At 41.5% G+C, this 17,205-nt stretch overlaps 1 protein-coding gene across 2 annotated transcripts in view; it reads right to left on the bottom strand.

The window, feature by feature from the left end:
• Nucleotides 1–4,939: 4,939 nt before the first annotated feature.
• syne3 (spectrin repeat containing, nuclear envelope family member 3) overlaps nt 4,940–17,205 on the bottom strand; it is a 50,889-nt gene continuing 38,623 nt past the window's right edge. Inside the window, exons 15-18 of one of the 2 annotated variants that reach the window (XM_085441036.1) lie at nt 16,442–16,585; nt 13,014–13,199; nt 12,129–12,179; nt 4,940–7,827 (exon numbers count right to left, since the gene is read on the bottom strand). In XM_085441036.1, coding sequence (XP_085297162.1) covers nt 7,642–7,827; nt 12,129–12,179; nt 13,014–13,199; nt 16,442–16,585 — 567 coding nt within the window. In that variant the 3' untranslated portion in view covers nt 4,940–7,641. The remainder of the gene's footprint in view (nt 7,828–12,128; nt 12,180–13,013; nt 13,200–16,441; nt 16,586–17,205) is intronic. The other variant, XM_085441037.1, reaches the window with a different exon arrangement.

Here is a 17,205-nt window from a genome sequence, read left to right as displayed (position 1 = left end):
GAGAGCACATGGATGATACAGCAGAGGATTGGGAGAATGTCATGTGGTCAGATGAAACCAAAGTAGAACTTTTTGGTATAAACTCAACTCGTCGTGTTTGGAGGAAGAAGAATACTGAGTTGCATCCCAAGAACACCATACCTACTGTGAAGGTGGAAACATCATGCTATGGGGCTGTTTTTCTGCCAAGGGGACAGGACGACTGATCCGTGTTAAGGACAGAATGAATGGGGCCATGTATCGTGAGATTTTGAGCCAAAACCTCCTTCCATCAGTGAGAACTTTGAAGATGAAACGAGGCTGGGTCTTCCAACATGACAATGATCCAAAACACACCGCCCGGGCAACAAAGGAGTGGCTCCGTAAGAAGCATTTGAAAGTCCTGGAGTGGCCTAGCCAGTCTCCAGACCTCAACCCCATAGAAAATCTGTGGCGGGAGTTGAAAGTCCGTGTTGCTCGGCGACAGCCCCAAAACATCACTGCTCTCGAGAAGATCTGCATGGAGGAATGGGCCAAAATACCAGCTACTGTGTGTGCAAACCTGGTAAAGACCTATAGTAAACGTTTGACCTCTGTCATTGCCAACAAAGGTTATGTTACAAAGTATTGAGTTGTATTTTTGTTATTGACCAAATACTTATTTTCCACCCTGATTTACGAATAAATTCTTTACAAATCCTACCATGTGGATTCATGGATTTTCTTTTTTCACATTCTGTCTCTCACAGTTGAAGTGTACCTCTGGTGCAAATTACTGACCTCTGTCATCATTTTAAGTGGGGGAACTTGCACAATCGGTGGCTGACTAAATACTTTTTTGCCCCACTGTATAAGAAAGCCCTCAATAAAGCTAGAACATTTTACCCCATCACTGATTGAAGAAAATAAGAACAACCCTAGGTTTCTCTTCAGCACTGTAGCCAGGCTGACAAAAAGTCAAGGTGCTGTTTACAAGTAATGTTAACGTTAACTAGTAATAACTATATCACAAATAAAATTTTAACCATTAGAGAAAAATTTCAATTACATTTTCAATACAATTTTATTTGTACAGTGCCAAATCACAACAACAGTTGCATCAAGGAGCTTTATATTGTAAGGTAGACCCTACAATAATAAATAGAGAGAAAAACCCAACAATCATATGACCCCCTATGAGCAGCACTTTGGCGACAGTGGGAAGAAACCTCCAGCAGAACCAGGCTCAGGGAGGGGCGGGGCCATCTGCCACGACTGGTTGGGGTGAGAGAAGGAAGACAGGATAAAGACATGCTGTGGAAGAGAGACAGAGGTTAATAACAGATATGATTCAATGCAGAGAGGTCTATTAACACATAGTGAGTGAGAAAGATGACTGAAGAAGAAAAACTCAATGCATCATGGGAATCCCCCAACAGCCTACACCTATTGCATATAAATAAGGGAGGATTCAGGGTCACCTGAGCCAGCCCTAACTATATGCTTTAGCAAAACGGAAAGTTTTAAGGAAAGAAAAGTTTTTATCTTAAGAATGGAGATAGTGTCTGTCTCCTGAATCCAAACTGGAAGCTGGTTCCACAGAAGAGGGGCCTGAAAACTGAACCATTCTACTTTTAAATACTCTAGGAACAACAAGTAGGCCTGCAGTGCGAGAGCGAAGTGCTCTAATAGGGTGATATGGTACTACAAGGTCATTAAGATAAGATGGGGCCTGATTATTTAAGACCTTGTATGTGAGGAGCAGGATTTTGAATTCAACTCTGGACTTAACAGGAAGCCAATGAAGGGAAGCCAAAACAGGAGAAATATGCTCTCTCTTTCTAGTCCCTGTCAGGACTCTTGCTGCAGCATTTTGGACTAACATTATCTACAGCTACAGTTTTAGTAGTAGTAGTTCAACCATTACTTACAAAAACATCTGGAGACCCAGTGGTCTTAGCTAATTATAGGCCAATCTCCTTCCTTCCTTTCATATCAAACATCCTTGAAAGAGTAGTTGTCAAACAGCTAACAGATCATCTGCAGAGGCTTATTTGAAGAGTTTCAGTCAGGTTTCAGAGCTCATCACAGCACAGAAACAGCTTTAGTGAAGGTTACAAACGATCTTCTTATGGCCTCTGACAGTGGACTCATCTCTGTGCTGCTAGACCTTAGTGCAGCGTTCAATACTGTCGACCATAATATCCTATTAGAGCCATTAGAACATGCTGTAGGTATTACAGGTACTGCACTGCAGTGGTTTGTATCATATCTATCTAATAGACTCCAGTTTGTTCATGTAAATGGAGAGTCCTCTTCACACTCTGAGGTTAATTATGGAGTTCCACAGGGTTCAGTGCTAGGACCAATTCTGTTTACATTATACATGCTTCCCTTAGGCAGCATCATTAGAAGACATAGCATACATTTTCACTGCTATGCTGATGACACCCAGCTCTATCTGTCCATGAAGCCAGATAACACACACCAATGAGTTAAACTGCAGGAATGTCTTAAAGACATAAAGACCTGGATGGCCGCTAACTTTCTGCTTCTTAATTCAGATAAAACTGAGGTTATTGTACTCGGCCCTGAAAATCTTAGAAATATGGTATCTAACCAGATTCTTACTCTGGATGGCATTACCTTGGCCTCCAGTAATGCTGTGAGGAACCTTGGAGTCATTTTTGACCAGGACATGTCCTTCAATGCACATATTAAACAAATATGTAAGACTGCTTTCTTCCATTTGTGCAACATCTCTAAAGTTAGAAATATTGTCATGGCTACTGGACGGACAGTTCTTTCTTTCAGAACAAAAGGAGATTATTTATTTACAACAGGGATCACCTCAGTGCTATATATGTACAGTGAGTTGGGAGGGGGTGGGGGGGGTCCAGGGCTCCAGGGAGAGAGGGGGGGAGGGAAATCCACACACGCTTCCTCTTCCACTCAGTCACCGCCACAGCTCCTCCGCACACACGCACTCCTCTTCGGCCGCACTCGCTCTGAAACTCCACACACGCTGCCACACCCAGGCAGGTCCCGTGATTTGGTCCAGAAGATGGATATCTACACACAGAATTCAACGTTAGTTCCACAGCAAAATACACACAGGGGATTCTTTTGATAATGCCGAGAGCATGAACTCAGGAGGTTCAACGTTCCAACGATGAGCTGCTCTGTGCCACTGCCTTAAATAGCAGCTGGGGAAATCAGCCAGATCAGCAGCAGGTGGAGACAATCACACAGGTGCATGGGCCAAGAGCGAGAGCCTGTAACGAGCTCCACCCAGGCAGAGAGGAGGAGGAGAGACAAAGAAAACAAAAAATCGGCCACGGCCATCTGTTATGGCCTATGGATCATTTGAATTTAAAGGGCTGTAAAGCGAGATACCACTGGGTGATCCGGGCTTTGGGCTTTGAGAAAACGTCCCCCTGCCCTGTGTTTGAGGCGTCCGTCTGCAGGATGAATGGGAGGGGAAAGTTAGGTGTGTGGAACAGTGGCTCCCCACAGAGAGCCTTTTTCACCTGCACATTTGCCACTCTGTCCACTGGACCAGATCTGGGGTGTCCTTTCAGGTGAGATCGGTCAAGGGCCTGATTGGGTCCGAAAACCGGAGAAGAACCGGAGATAGTAACCAGCCAACCCCAGAAACGTCTCACCTCCTTTTTAATATTTGGGAGTAGGCAGGATGCAGTACCTGCTGTTTTCTACATCTGTGGACACACCTGTCCGTCTCTCAGTGGTACCCCAGATACTGTACCTCCCTCCATCCAACTGCACACTTCTTTGGGTTGGCCTCATGGATTTTAGAACCGTGGCCACCCGCTGCACATGCTCTGCCCAGGTGTCACTGTGGATGATCACGTCATCCAGGTAGGTGGCCACATATGCAACGTGTGGCTGCAGCACCTCATGAGGCGCTGGAAAGTGGCTGGGGCTCCGAACAAGCCGAAGTGTGACAAATGGTCAAACTTCAACCCGTACGAAGTGGAGAAGGCTGTCTTTTCCTTGGACTCTGCAGACAAGTGAATCTGCCAGTAACCATTAGTTAAATCCAGTGCAGTGAAAAATTAAGCTGTGCCTAACCAGTCCAGGAGCTCGTCCATCTGGAGCATGGGGTAGGCATAAAATCGTGACACTTCATTTAACTTGAGGTAGTCGACACAGAACCATTTAGACCCATCTTTCTTCATAACTAAAACTATGGGGCTACAGCAAGCACTGTGCAACTCTTCTATAACTCCCATTTTCAGCATTTCAGTCAATTCTTTCTGAACAATTTGTCACCTCAGGGCCCTGGGGAAGAAGAGTGGAGGTAAATGGATTAGTGTACGCTCTGCAGTGGCAGGCCCAGGAGGCTTCCTCCTCAGTGCTGGCACAGGAGGTGGTTACGGCTCACCACTCCCTCTGGCCAGGCAGCCAGGTGATCGTTCACAAGGGTAACCGTGGCTTCCAAGCTCACCGGTCTGTGGCAATGGAGCCAGCGCACTGTTTCCCTGGGCAGGCCATCCACAAACTGTTCTCGGACCACCATTGCCAGCACGCATCCGTTCCCCTCCAGTGTGATTACTTCACCTCCCTGGCACCATCCCACCACACCCCTGCGACATCCTGTCTTCCTTCTCTCACCCTAACCGGTCGCGGCAGTTGGCCGCCCCTCCCTGATCCTGGATCTGCTGGAGGTTTTTCCCGGTCAAAAGGGAGTTTTTCCTTCCCACTGTCACCAAAGTGCTTGCTCATAGGGGGTCATATGATTGTTGGGTTTTTCTCTGTATATCTCTTATGTAGGCTCTACCTTACAATACGCCTTGATGCAACTGTTGTTGTGATTTGGCGCTGTATAAATTAAACCCCATTTAATTATCCAATCCTCTTATGTTCACGTCAGTGGAAAAATACAGGCACTTTGTTGGTAGCATTAATCAAATATTCAACCCAATACAAAAAACAAAACAAAAACCAAACCACACAATGATTCCTCACAAAATATTTAATAACAGAATAAAAAACCGGTTAAATACAAGCACTGTCGAATAATATGAAGCACTTCTTCCTTCACTATTCTATAATGTAACAATATGTAAATCCTACATGTCAGAGTTTACCTGCATCTTCACAATGAATACATCCATCTGAGGAAAGTTTGCATAACATATATTCTACCCTCTCTGTTGCTGAAAGACCAGCTGTGCTCAAGAGATGCAAGTCATTGGACATGTTGCATAAATTATTAATAAATGCATACGGTTGGATTATGGGATTTGAGACAGGCATTGCATAGGCTTTTCTAAAGGGATACATGCATACATATCATAGGACTGAGTAGAACAGTGCAGCAAGGAGCAATGCCACACAAGTTATTCTTGATTCAGCATACAATGCAACACACATGATAGAAACACGTATGCGTTGTGTTACTGTGTAACTCGTATACTGTATGCGTGGTGCCAAATACAGCCAATCTAATTTTTAAGGCTTTGTAACTGGATGCCTTTACTTTTATGTAGTACATATTTTCTTAATTTTTGTGTAAAGCTGCTACATGAAGCAAATATATTGTTGATCACTCAAATAAGTGACAGAAGAAAAAAAAACAAATAAAAAACTCTGTCCATTGCTTTTGTTTAATCACCACTGATAAACCAGTGTGAACCACAGTGAAAGTTCAAACTTGACATTGTCAGGGGTGACACTGGGTTCATAGCATACCAGAAAAAGTAGGCCTTTGTGGCATGTGGCCCACATTTTTTTTCCAGGTTTCATAACCAAAAATATGTTATAAACACTAGATGACTCTGTACACACGGCGAGCCTCATATTGTAACCAGGTTCTTGTTGTAACCTTGATATGATAGTACATAAAGTAACAAATCACGAACTGAGATCAAGACTTTTCTATTGAAGTCAGAGGGGTATACAGTTTTACTGTTTAGTCAGGTTTCACCATTTATTTTTTAGAAATGTCAAATATGTTCAAAGTTGGACTAGAATGTACACTTTACACACTTCAGCAGTGCTTGCCACTTGATAAATGTAAATAAATTCTGAGAAATTACATAAAAATCTAAATCAGGAGAGAAGTGATTTCCAGCTCGATACGTCATTAAACATGAACACTTGGCCGGCAACAGGAATACCCATCCACCCTTTGGCACATTTTACTCTATTCTGACATCATCAGTGCACTGAGCTATAGACTCTTTTGTTCTTTATTACAAGCAACGCCCACTTCTTTGATCGACTGCAATGGCCTGCTCCCTCTCATTCTCAGTTATTTCAGATGCTGTCCTAAGAAACAGATAAGACAAATGGAACTAGATAAGCATAGCATGACCTGGAGACTTTTTAAGACAGTATTAAAGAGTCCATGTTCCTCCCCAGAAGTCAGAATACAAGGGCGGTCTAATCCAAACTACTGTATTTACTCCAACAGTGACCACATTTAGCTATTCTGCTTTTATGACAAATTAAGGGAATGCATTACTGTGAAAAGTGGCCATGACAGGTATCAGAGAGTCACCAGGAGCTTCTCCTTTACTCTTTACGTAGATGAGCAGAGCATCAGCATGATGATCAACACAGGAACTGTAGTCAGCTGCACTGATGATGTCACAACTTCAAAACACAAGCAAACAGTAAGCATATTGAAACGGAAAAAAAACCCCCAGACTGTCTGCAAATATAATAAAAATGTTCTAAGTGACGATAAAAGTCCTGGAGCTTCAGTGGACAAACCTCGAATTTGTTTACAGGGCTTTTTTTTTGTTAACTATAAAGGCTCTACTTTGAGCCTTTAATATTCCTGTTGACTCAACCTTTGGCAACCATCAGAAATAAAGCTTTTAAATTGCGACAAGGGTTTATTTGAGGAAATATGGTAAGATATTTGTCATTTAAAATGTATAAATGCCAAAGTACCGTGTCTAGCATTGCTGCTATAGTCTTTGGTTTCAGCCTTCTTGTTCAACAATTCTATGTATGAACTGTGACTTTGGCTTATCATGTTGTAATTTCTAAATCTCTCTTTGGTGGATTTAAATGGTCAAACTAAAACAATTCCAGTCAGCTGATAATCAGTCTCCAATCAAACAAGCACTGATCCACGTCTCCTCAAATTTTCAAAGTAAGAAAATTAGATTTATGTGAGTCTGGTAAAAATGATACTAAATGAAAAAAAAAAAAATAAAAGAATCAAACGAATCTAAAAGTCCCAAGCTCAAACTCAAAAGCATGTCAGGACTTGTATTTTATAGATGTTAAGCTTTCTCCTGTCTTCATAGACACTTCACATCTGTAAATGATAAGATTAAGAATGACTGATGTGCCAATTAATACTTCTAATGGTGATGGGCAGTTTTACACATGGTTAAGAGATCATGGTTTCATATAGTGAAAAAACCTTAGAAGACATTTAACCATGCAGTGCAGAATGCAAAATGTTGTTTGCATACACACGATGCTCTAGGTTGCACTATTCTTTTAGACTAGATCTGTCACAGAGAGATATGCACTGCAGACTTTAGACTGATCTGAAGTTTGGGTAGACCAGCTCTGTGGTTCTAGTACAGTTACATATGATCTTCAATCACAGGGGAATGCCGGGTCTTAGGTAATCAAGTCAACATTTCCTACATAATCCACAGCCCATCATAGAGTTTTCTGTTGTCAGGAAAGCTCCTATGTGGGTGGAGGTCCTTCGTAGCGGAGCATGATGTTGAAGGATCGGGCAAAGTTGTTAGAGAGAGAGCAGCTATTGCCTTCATCCATGAGGGGCAGCAAGAAGGCCAGGAGCAGCAGAGCGAGGAAGAGGAGCCACAGAGGAAGAGCCAACCGACAAACCCGCTGCAGCAGTCCAGGTTTCTGCTGATGAAGAAGTAATACAGGGTTACTGGAACACATAGTTAATCAAACAAATGAATCCCCATTGACACATGTTAAAATGACCAACTATACAGCACTAAAAAGTGTGCTTGCTGCCCAGCACAAATAATGCTTCTGGCCTATTCTTAATTAATCCATTTGGAACTCTCAGAGCTTAAAGTTGGGTTACTTTGACTGAAAAAAGCAGTTGTAGCTAGTTGCTAATAGCAATGTCCCATGCAATTGCATTGCTGGTGCCTCTGTAATGGAGCAATAGCATGTCCAAGTCTACCCGTAAATTTTGGTGAAATTCTAATATTTCTTCTTTTTAACTTTGTTAGGCAGCACATTTGCAGTTCATGAATACTGCTTGCTAACCAAGCTACCCAAGGCTGCTAGCAATACTTGATAACAACACTGCACCATCAGTCATCATGCCTGGTTAAAAATAAACAAAAACAATATAAAAAAAAAAGTCGATATCACAGCAATCAAAACCATGTTTTATTCATCTCTACAGTGTTTTTATTAGCATCTATAACGTGAATGACAACAATGATATAGTTCTGTGATCATTCATCAGCTCTTAAAAAGAGAAAACCTGTTCAACAAGGAAATCTGCACCATTGCAAGCAGAAAGCAGAAGACAGCTCAGTCACACAGTCAGAAACAACACATACCAGAGCAAAATGACTCAGCTCAGGCCTCTGCCTCTTTTTTCTCAGACTTGTTATTCTGTGAATCATGTTTACCGCCTACATCCATCTTTCACCTTCTGAACACTGTATCACCAGCCTCACTGGTGGCAATGTGAAAACAACAAAACTGAGGTCTACACAGTGTAATACCAGGAAAAAGGCAGAAAAATATTTAAGATGCTTTGTATTGGTGTGTAGTACAAATAAAACTTCCCAAAATACACCATTGTTGTACTTCCTCACGTCAGATCTCTGTGCACTTTACTAATAACAATACATACAGATGGCTGAGGGACAAATTGATAGAAAACGCATTAATGAACTGGAATGAAGTCTTTGATAATGATGATGATTATGAGAATATGCACAATGCCTAATGAGCCACAATGGTTTTGTGTCGGGCATCATTGTGTTGTGTTTAGATTCACATTTTATGGTTTTTACTCAATGAAATATTTGTCAATGGAAAAATAGTGTATAGATTATGGTCACTAGTTACCATTTTTTCAACTTTCTGGAAAAAAACCAACCCTCAAATAACAGCAGCTCCTTCAGGACAATAACTGCAACTGAGTAAATGTAATAGCACTGCAGCTGTCTGAAAGGCTTTTCCAATATGTGGCTATTACTGTTAAAAAAGATATTTGGACGTTTCTTTGGTCCACTCTTCTTTACAATGTTGTAGCACTCCACCAACCAGGACTGTATTGTTGCCAGTGCTAAGCCACTCCCCAGTAAAAGACATATGACAGCCTATTTGTCAGAAGGACTCTCAAAGCACGAGAAACAAAATTCTCTGGTCTGATGAAACAAACATTGAACTCTTTGGCCTGAATGCCAAGCCCTCACCAACTCTAAAGAGCAGACCCCCTCCAACCCCCGACAGGGGCCTCAAACTTGCACAGGAGCTCAACAGCTTCTTTGCTTGATTTGAGACCACCCAACCCCCACTCCCCTTGCCCCCCACCTCCCCCTTCTCCCTCCAGAAGCATGAGGTCAGGAGGTGACTGAGAGCAGTGAACCCCAGGAGAGCTGCTGGCCCTGACAGCATCCCAGGAGCTGTGGTTAAAGCCTGCACGGACCAACCGGCAGGGGTCCTCACCAGGCTGTTCTACTTCTCCCTGACTCATGCTCGGGGCTGCGTTCTCAGACTCCTACTGTATGCCCTGTACACATATGACTGTACACCAACCCACCCAACCAATGTCATATCAACAAATATGCCGGTGACCACTGTGGTTGGGCTCATCTCTCATGGAGATGAGAGAGGGTACGGAGCAGATGAAGAGACCTTGTCCTGCTGGTGCTCAGAAAATAACCTGAAGCTGAATGTCCTCAACACAAAAGAACTCACAATGGACTTCAGGAGGTAAAAACAGGTCCACTCCACTCTCATTATAAATGGAAAACGAGTGGAATTTGTCTCCACCATCAGGTTCTGGGCACCCACAACTCCACCAATCTCACCTGGACCCACAACAACAATGCCCTGGTAAAAAAGGCCCAGCAGCAGCTGCACTTCCTCCATGTCACGATGAACAATAACCTAGACCAGAAGCTGCTGCTGGCCTTCTATCGATCCTCAGTAGAGAGCGTTTTCTCCTAATTTCTGGGTGTTTGGTATGCAGAGGCCATAACTAACAACACAAAGGCTGTGTAGAGGGTAATTAACAGTGCCCCCCCCCCCAAAAAAAAATCATAGACTGCCCTCTGCTGACCCCTGGAGGCCATTGTATGAGTCTCCTGTCTCAGGAAAACCAGGGCTAAAGTTGACATCTTGCATCCTGCCCACCACCTGTTTGACCCGCTGCCCTCTGGTTGGCACCTCATGTCAATCAAGTCCCACACCTCCAGACTCACAAACGGCTTCTTCCCCTGGGCTATTTGGCTGTTACTAAACACTATCCCCTGACTCCCCACCCCCGCCTATTCACCTCACAAATCTGAGCCATGGTTAAGAGTAACCCCCATCACTCTGGCCGCTCACACATGGACTAAGTCTGTTCTTTGCACTACTTCCAAGCACTTTGCAACTTTTCTCTAATGTGTGCTTCTCTCTCTCTTTTGTATATTTCCCTCTCGATTGTATATATTTCTACTATTTGCTATTTATTCCAGCTGTCTACTATTTATTTTATTCCAACAGAGCTGGTTTGGGGCACCCACAATTTCGTTATACATGTACAATGACAATAAAGGGCTATTCTATTCTAGTCTATTCTATTGATCAGTGGCCACTGACCACTAATCAATGATCATTAATCAATGGTCATGAGAACTGGATGATCTTGGATTGTCTAAGAATTTCATCTCTGCTTTCCACAGATGATGTGGTTCTGTCGGCTTCATCGGGTCGTGACCTCCAGCTCGCACTGGAGTGGTTCCCCGTTGAGTGTGAAGCGGCAGAAATGTGAATCAGCAAGTCTGAGGCCATGATCCTCAGCCAGAAAAGGGTCAGAGACGAGTTGCTGCCCAAAGTAGAGAGTATACCCCGTTTTTGTTTACAAGTGAGGCAGCAGGAGATTGAGAGGTAGATCACAGTAGAGATGGTTCGGGCATCTGACAAGGATGCCTCCTGGTGAGGCGTTCTGGGCATGTCCCACTGGGAGGAGGCCCCGGGCAGACCCGGGACACACTGGACAGATTATATCTCACGCTGGCCTGGGCTTCTCTGCTCAGGGTGCTGCTCCCACGACCCAGCCCCAGATAGGCAGAAGGAGAAGGATAGATGGATGGATGGACTTTTGCACAATATACGATTTTAAATAATTATAACAAATAAAAATATTAAGTTGCAACTAAACGGAAAAGAATATAGGCCATTATCATAATTCAGAAAGAAACCTAAACAAGTAACAAACCAGAAAACAAAACAGCCTAAATGAAAGTTCTACCAGTCTCAGAGAAAATCTCCACCTTTGCAGGAAGTTTGTGCACGATTAAATAATTTTTCTTTAATTTTCTTTTAAATTGTAGCTGTCCAAGAGAGTCCAGGCTTTGTTGATGAATAAAGGTGGTCATTTATATTGCCACATATGCTGTTTTTTCATGTATATTTTAGTGAATATCCTTGCAAAATATAAACAAAAGCGGGTTACTCAAAAGCTTTGCACAGTACTCTCAATACAGTATATTCTAACAATGGCATTTCTGATTTCTATGACCTCTAAGCCAAAAATAAAAACATCCCTGAAATATTTCATATATTCACAACATTTTTTGAAATGATTTATGTTAGAAAAACAAACAAAAACAAACAAAATTCAAAATCAACAAAGTTAACTTTTTGTGACCAAGTAATATATCACATGATGCGCTCACCTGAACTGTTTTTTATACCCCAGCCTTAACAGTTACTTGATTTCAGCACAAAAATGTTGTTTTCTTGATTTAGTAACAAATCTTCATAATCACATTTTTCGTTTTAATCAGTTGTTAAATCTATTTAGAACAATTTACATGTACAAGCTGGAGTAGGTAGCCCACAGACTGTGATATTTTAATCTTCCAAGACTTCAACCAACTCTGTAACTAAAGTGAAAGAAATATTTTTTGACCGAGGATGCTTGTAGTTGTCATTTGAACATATCTGAACTCTGCTCTTACCTTTCGAGCTGGTGCTGCAATGGCTGCATCCTCCTGAGTGGCTGAGACTCTCTGCAGAGAAAAAAAACCTGCCCGTTATTTTACAGTGTTTTACCAGACTGTGCGCTGTGTCCTTTAGGATTATATGTTTTTATTTATATAAATGTTTTTATATAAACAGCCGTGTCTCAATACCTAGAGAACGTTGTTAAAATGCGTAACTTTAACATCATTACACAGTCCAGTGAAAAAGTAAGGGGACAAATCTCTTGTATGTCACATAAGTTAAGAAACCATCATAAAGACAGCAATAAATGTGAGACTAGCAAAGAACAGCAATAACAGATTGTTTAAAATCAAACAACTACATTTGGGCCCCGGATACCTGCTGTATGTATGCAGAAACCAGTCTGTTACTTTTTACCTCACCTTTCTCCTGTTATATGAAATATACTTTGTTTTTGTTTACAAGATGGATGGATGCATAGTTAACACCATAAGATCCACATAGATTCCATCACAGGGAAAACACAAACATGCAAATGTTTCTAATTTGTTAACTAGATATGTCGAGTGTGATTCGGTTTGCAGACCTGAGTAATAAGTTTGCCCCAAGTGCTCTCACAACACATTACTGGTCCTCTTTGCTCTTTCTCGCTTGCAAATCATTCTTACGCTGATGGATGCATCAGCATATTTGGCATGCAGACTAGAGCAGACAGGGGATTGTACCACTAACCTTCTGATTAATAGGCGACCTGCTCTACCGCCTGAGCTACAGCCACCTAGGTGAAGCCTCATCAATACACATCAATTAGACTTTTTCATTCTTACAGCAGAAGCCAAGAAAAATAGTTTCCTGCTAGTTTTGTCTCTATAATGTTCAGAAGTCAGCGGTCCTCTCACCTTGGAACTGATCCTGTTCCTCACATCTCCGACATCCTTGAGCTTAGACTTGTAAAGCATCCAGCGGTAGCGGAGGTCCTCCAGGCCGGCCTCTTCTTTTGGTCCAGTACCAGCCTCACTGCTCTGGCTATCCTGGATCAACAGCTGAAACTGCTTCTGACCCCAGGACAGGTCAGCTCTCAGAGACTGCAACAGGACACAGATTTGACTCACAGAACTAGTTTTAAAAAATTAAACAGTACAGGCTTTTCCTGGTGTTTGGATTGCTACTTCTGAGGTGAAATGCAAGATTTAGAACAACAAAACTCAAATTTTAACCACTAGAGGTCAGTATAACAGTGTCTTTTAACTTGCTCTGCAGGCTGATCATTAAAAAAATCTGACTACAATCACTATGCAAAATAATCACTTTGACACGTGAACAATTGTTATGCAAGATTATACAAAGTTCTAAAACCACAGCCACTCAGCAGATGAAAAAAACCACGAGGTCTGGCTCAAGGTGAACCAGAGGTTCTGTTAGAGCTTCATTGTTATGGTAAATGTGGGTCTTCAGGCAAAACTGTTGCTGACATGTGGAATTCTTTCCCACAGTATCAGAGAGTGCAGTACTTTGAAAACATGCTGTAAAGATTCTGACTCTTGCATGGATAAAGAATGTGGGAGGACTGGTATTCACCCTGATGCAGGAAACTAGTATGGTTACTCCATTTTTTTCCTGTGACATGGCTTATACTGTTTTCTACATGGTCTAATCTACTCGTGTATTTACATATCAGGTTCCTTATTACAGCCTTACACACTATGATATGTCTATGCAGACATAAAAGAGTGTTGACACAAACAATAACATTGATGTGAAAGGCTCTTCTTTGCATTTTCAAACACTGGCTGGAAAACATCTGAGCTACACATGGGTACGGTGTTGTACCCATGAGAGCTTCTCAAGAGAAACAACTGGAACCTTAATAAGTGAAATATGACGCCCTTAACAACCGGCTCTAGTAATAACTGACTGATAGCTAATATACCAGCAATAAATAACAGGCTTTAACACCCTCAGATTTAATGATGTAGTTCTAAGCGATATTCATTGTCAGCCTAATGTAGCACATCCCTCTCCTTTAATATCAGTTTCAGTCTGCATAATGTGCAGTCATTAGAAAACAAAACTTGTTTTTGTAATGACAACATTATTTACCATAATAACCAATCAGCCTCAATCAATCAGACTTGGCCCCTGCCTTTCCCTGCACTGTCACAAGGTACCGGATCCCTGCAGGGCTGTATTCTCTGCCTCCTACTGTACACCTATGACTGTACACCAACGATGGGTGGGTCATCGCTGATGGAGATGAGACAGCGTACAGAGCCGAGGTACAGAGTTAGTCCCGCTGGTGCGCAAGAAATATTAAATTATAATAACACACTGGACAATGTGAAGAGCAGTTTCAGCAACAGGTTCCTTTAACCTGGCTGCCTGAGGAAAGCTACAGGAGGTCATTCCTTCCCGCTGCTATCGGACTGCTGAATTCATCCACTTGGGTCAGATCCACACATGTGGAACAGAATGACTCACACCTCAATGCACCCTGTCGCTTTTGTAGACCGCAACATATATTTGCACACATACTTGTCCTTTTATATTTATAAGTATATTTATATTTACTCCTCTATCTCAATAGTCTTCTTAATACTTATCAATATCTGGTTCTACGTTTCGTTTTATATGAGTGCTTGACGTTTGTTGCTATGACAACTCAGTTTCCCTCTGGGATTAATAAAGTCTGATTCTGATGTTGCAGTGTGTTGGGCTATCCATGTACTCACATCAGTTTTTAAAGCTGGAGGTCTGTCACTGAGGACTGAAGGCAGATTTGGATGTTGGGACTGTAGACATGTACTCTGGACTGAGCTTCTCTTGTTTGCACAGTTTTCCAGTCACGCTCTTTATCTTCAGTAACATTTCAGAGAGGATTTTCTTGTGTACTTAAAGCAGGACGCTGCTGCATGAACTAACCTGCAGTTGTTTTAACCTTTATTTAAAAATTTTCAGCTATGTCTCTTATTTCTTCATTGTTAACTTTACCGTGATTGTCACTGAATAGTTTGTGCGGTGGACAGTAAATGCTTATCCAGCTTTTCACCCCTTCCGCCTGTGAAAGCCTTCTTACAACAGACGTGTGTAGTAGGTTACGCACATCTTAAGAGGTTTATTTACTGCTGTTGCCGACTGCACTGACACAAACAACATCCAGAAATTCAAATATCCAGACCGAATGTTTTCAAAATGCAAAACATTTCACTAAAAGTTAACTTTCTGCACTGACCAATTTTTATTACTAGATTGCTAGTTTTTGCAAGTTTCTGAATGGGCCTCATTACTGTGATACAGCTGTGACAATCACCAGGAGACATGACGGTAATTTCAGCAAAATCAATATTGACTGAATGAAGCATGTGAAGAATGTGGACACAGCACCACAAATCTGAATAGAAATGTGACATCTGAAAAATATGAACACTATGATCTACTGCGAGTTGGTCTGTGACAACAACATTTGCAACAGTGTGTGTAATAACACTGTGTTACAGCACAGTTTCAGAGATACCGGCTCTCAAAACAAATAATCAAAGTATCAAAAATATAGTCACAATAAAAAAATCAATAAATAATGAACTGGTTATTCAGAAAAATCCACTGTAGATGTGTTTTCTGATACCAACACATCTACAGTCTGCAGAGAGTTTATTATACTAGATTATTTAGATATGAAGCCCTGCTGTTCTCCTTCCAACAGCTTCATTCTCTCTTGTTGACAAAATCCTCCGTCTAGCTAGATGTGCTGCATCAGAGAGATTTTGTTCTGAAGCTCAAACAGTCTGTGCTACCTTTTCCAACATCATACCAGTAAAATTATAGTCTGTGATTCATTGGCTACGTTGTAAAAGGTGTAAACACATGTATGTTAGCATTTTAGACCTATAACTGCAGTGTGTCTTCACAGTCCCACCATAACAATAAACAATTGCAACCAGGCATACATTATGCAAATTAGGGCAAATCTCAGATGGATATGAGAGAAATCTTTTTTTTCTTAAACAAAAATATCACAATACAAGGATTCATCGATTAATTCATCAGTTTTTTGCTTCAGTGCTTCATTTAACACGAGGCTGTGTAGAGCGTAGTTTCTCCCTCCTATTTAAGAGGTTTCCATGATGACAGAGTATAGACAATTTTATTTTACGCTTGAACATGTTTTTAAAGTGCTGAACACACATAAAATATTTCCCTTAACTTCTGATTGGGCAAGACCTCAATTTGGGTAGCCTGAGCTAAATCCAGCCTAACCGGTGACCACCACCTGTCCTGGCATCTTTCTGCAACAAAAACGTCCTGACTGTTTGCACATTCACAAGCTCACCTTGAGTGTATCCTGCTTGAGTCTGACATCTTTGGCGCTGTGTGCTGCTCCTTTGGAGCTGAGAATCTCAGAGAGGAGTTCATTCTGTTTGAACAGCCAAGAATCAAACTCCTTCCTCCTGGATTCATGGTGTCCTTGGCTCCCCTGGAAAACCCCAAACAAGTAATGAAACATTTACATGCACACTAAAACACCTTAGTTAAAACACCAAGTGAAAAATGAAAACCATTTAAAACCCAGATTAGTGATTTAATAAAATTTTAAAAATCTATTTTATATTAACACACAAACTTGAACTTATTTTATATGTAGAAAATGCATTTTCAGATTGCCAAAAAGTCTCTCAGTTTTAGTGTTCCAGAGTATGAAAGTATGTTACCAAAGTATTTTAAAGTGTATAAGTTGCGTCTTTGTTGCCAAGCATATTGGGCCTTAGAGTAAATGTAAAAAAATTGAAACAATTCATTGATTTGTAGATCTCAGAAACCTATATTTTATTCACCTTAGAACATAGAAGACATGTCAAATGTTTATTAAAAATATTAGCATATTTTGAATGTGAGGGCAGCAACATGAAACTCAAAAAATACCGGCAACCGCCAGCGCTACCCCTCAGCATCGTAGTCGACACACCTATGGTATTAGTTATTAAATTCACAAGGTCTTCAGAAAACATGACGTCTGACCTCAAGGTTGAGGACAATGAGATTCAAACTTGCCTGAGATTTTTAGCAGCTGCACCTATGACCTTATATCAACATAAA

The sequence above is a fragment of the Copadichromis virginalis genome, linkage group LG19 (assembly GCF_057382275.1).
Source record: "Copadichromis virginalis isolate Kocher_CV1m ecotype Utaka linkage group LG19, C_Virginalis_male_GT1.1, whole genome shotgun sequence".
NCBI lineage: Eukaryota > Metazoa > Chordata > Actinopteri > Cichliformes > Cichlidae > Copadichromis > Copadichromis virginalis.
This window is presented reverse-complemented; position numbering and strand designations above follow the sequence as displayed.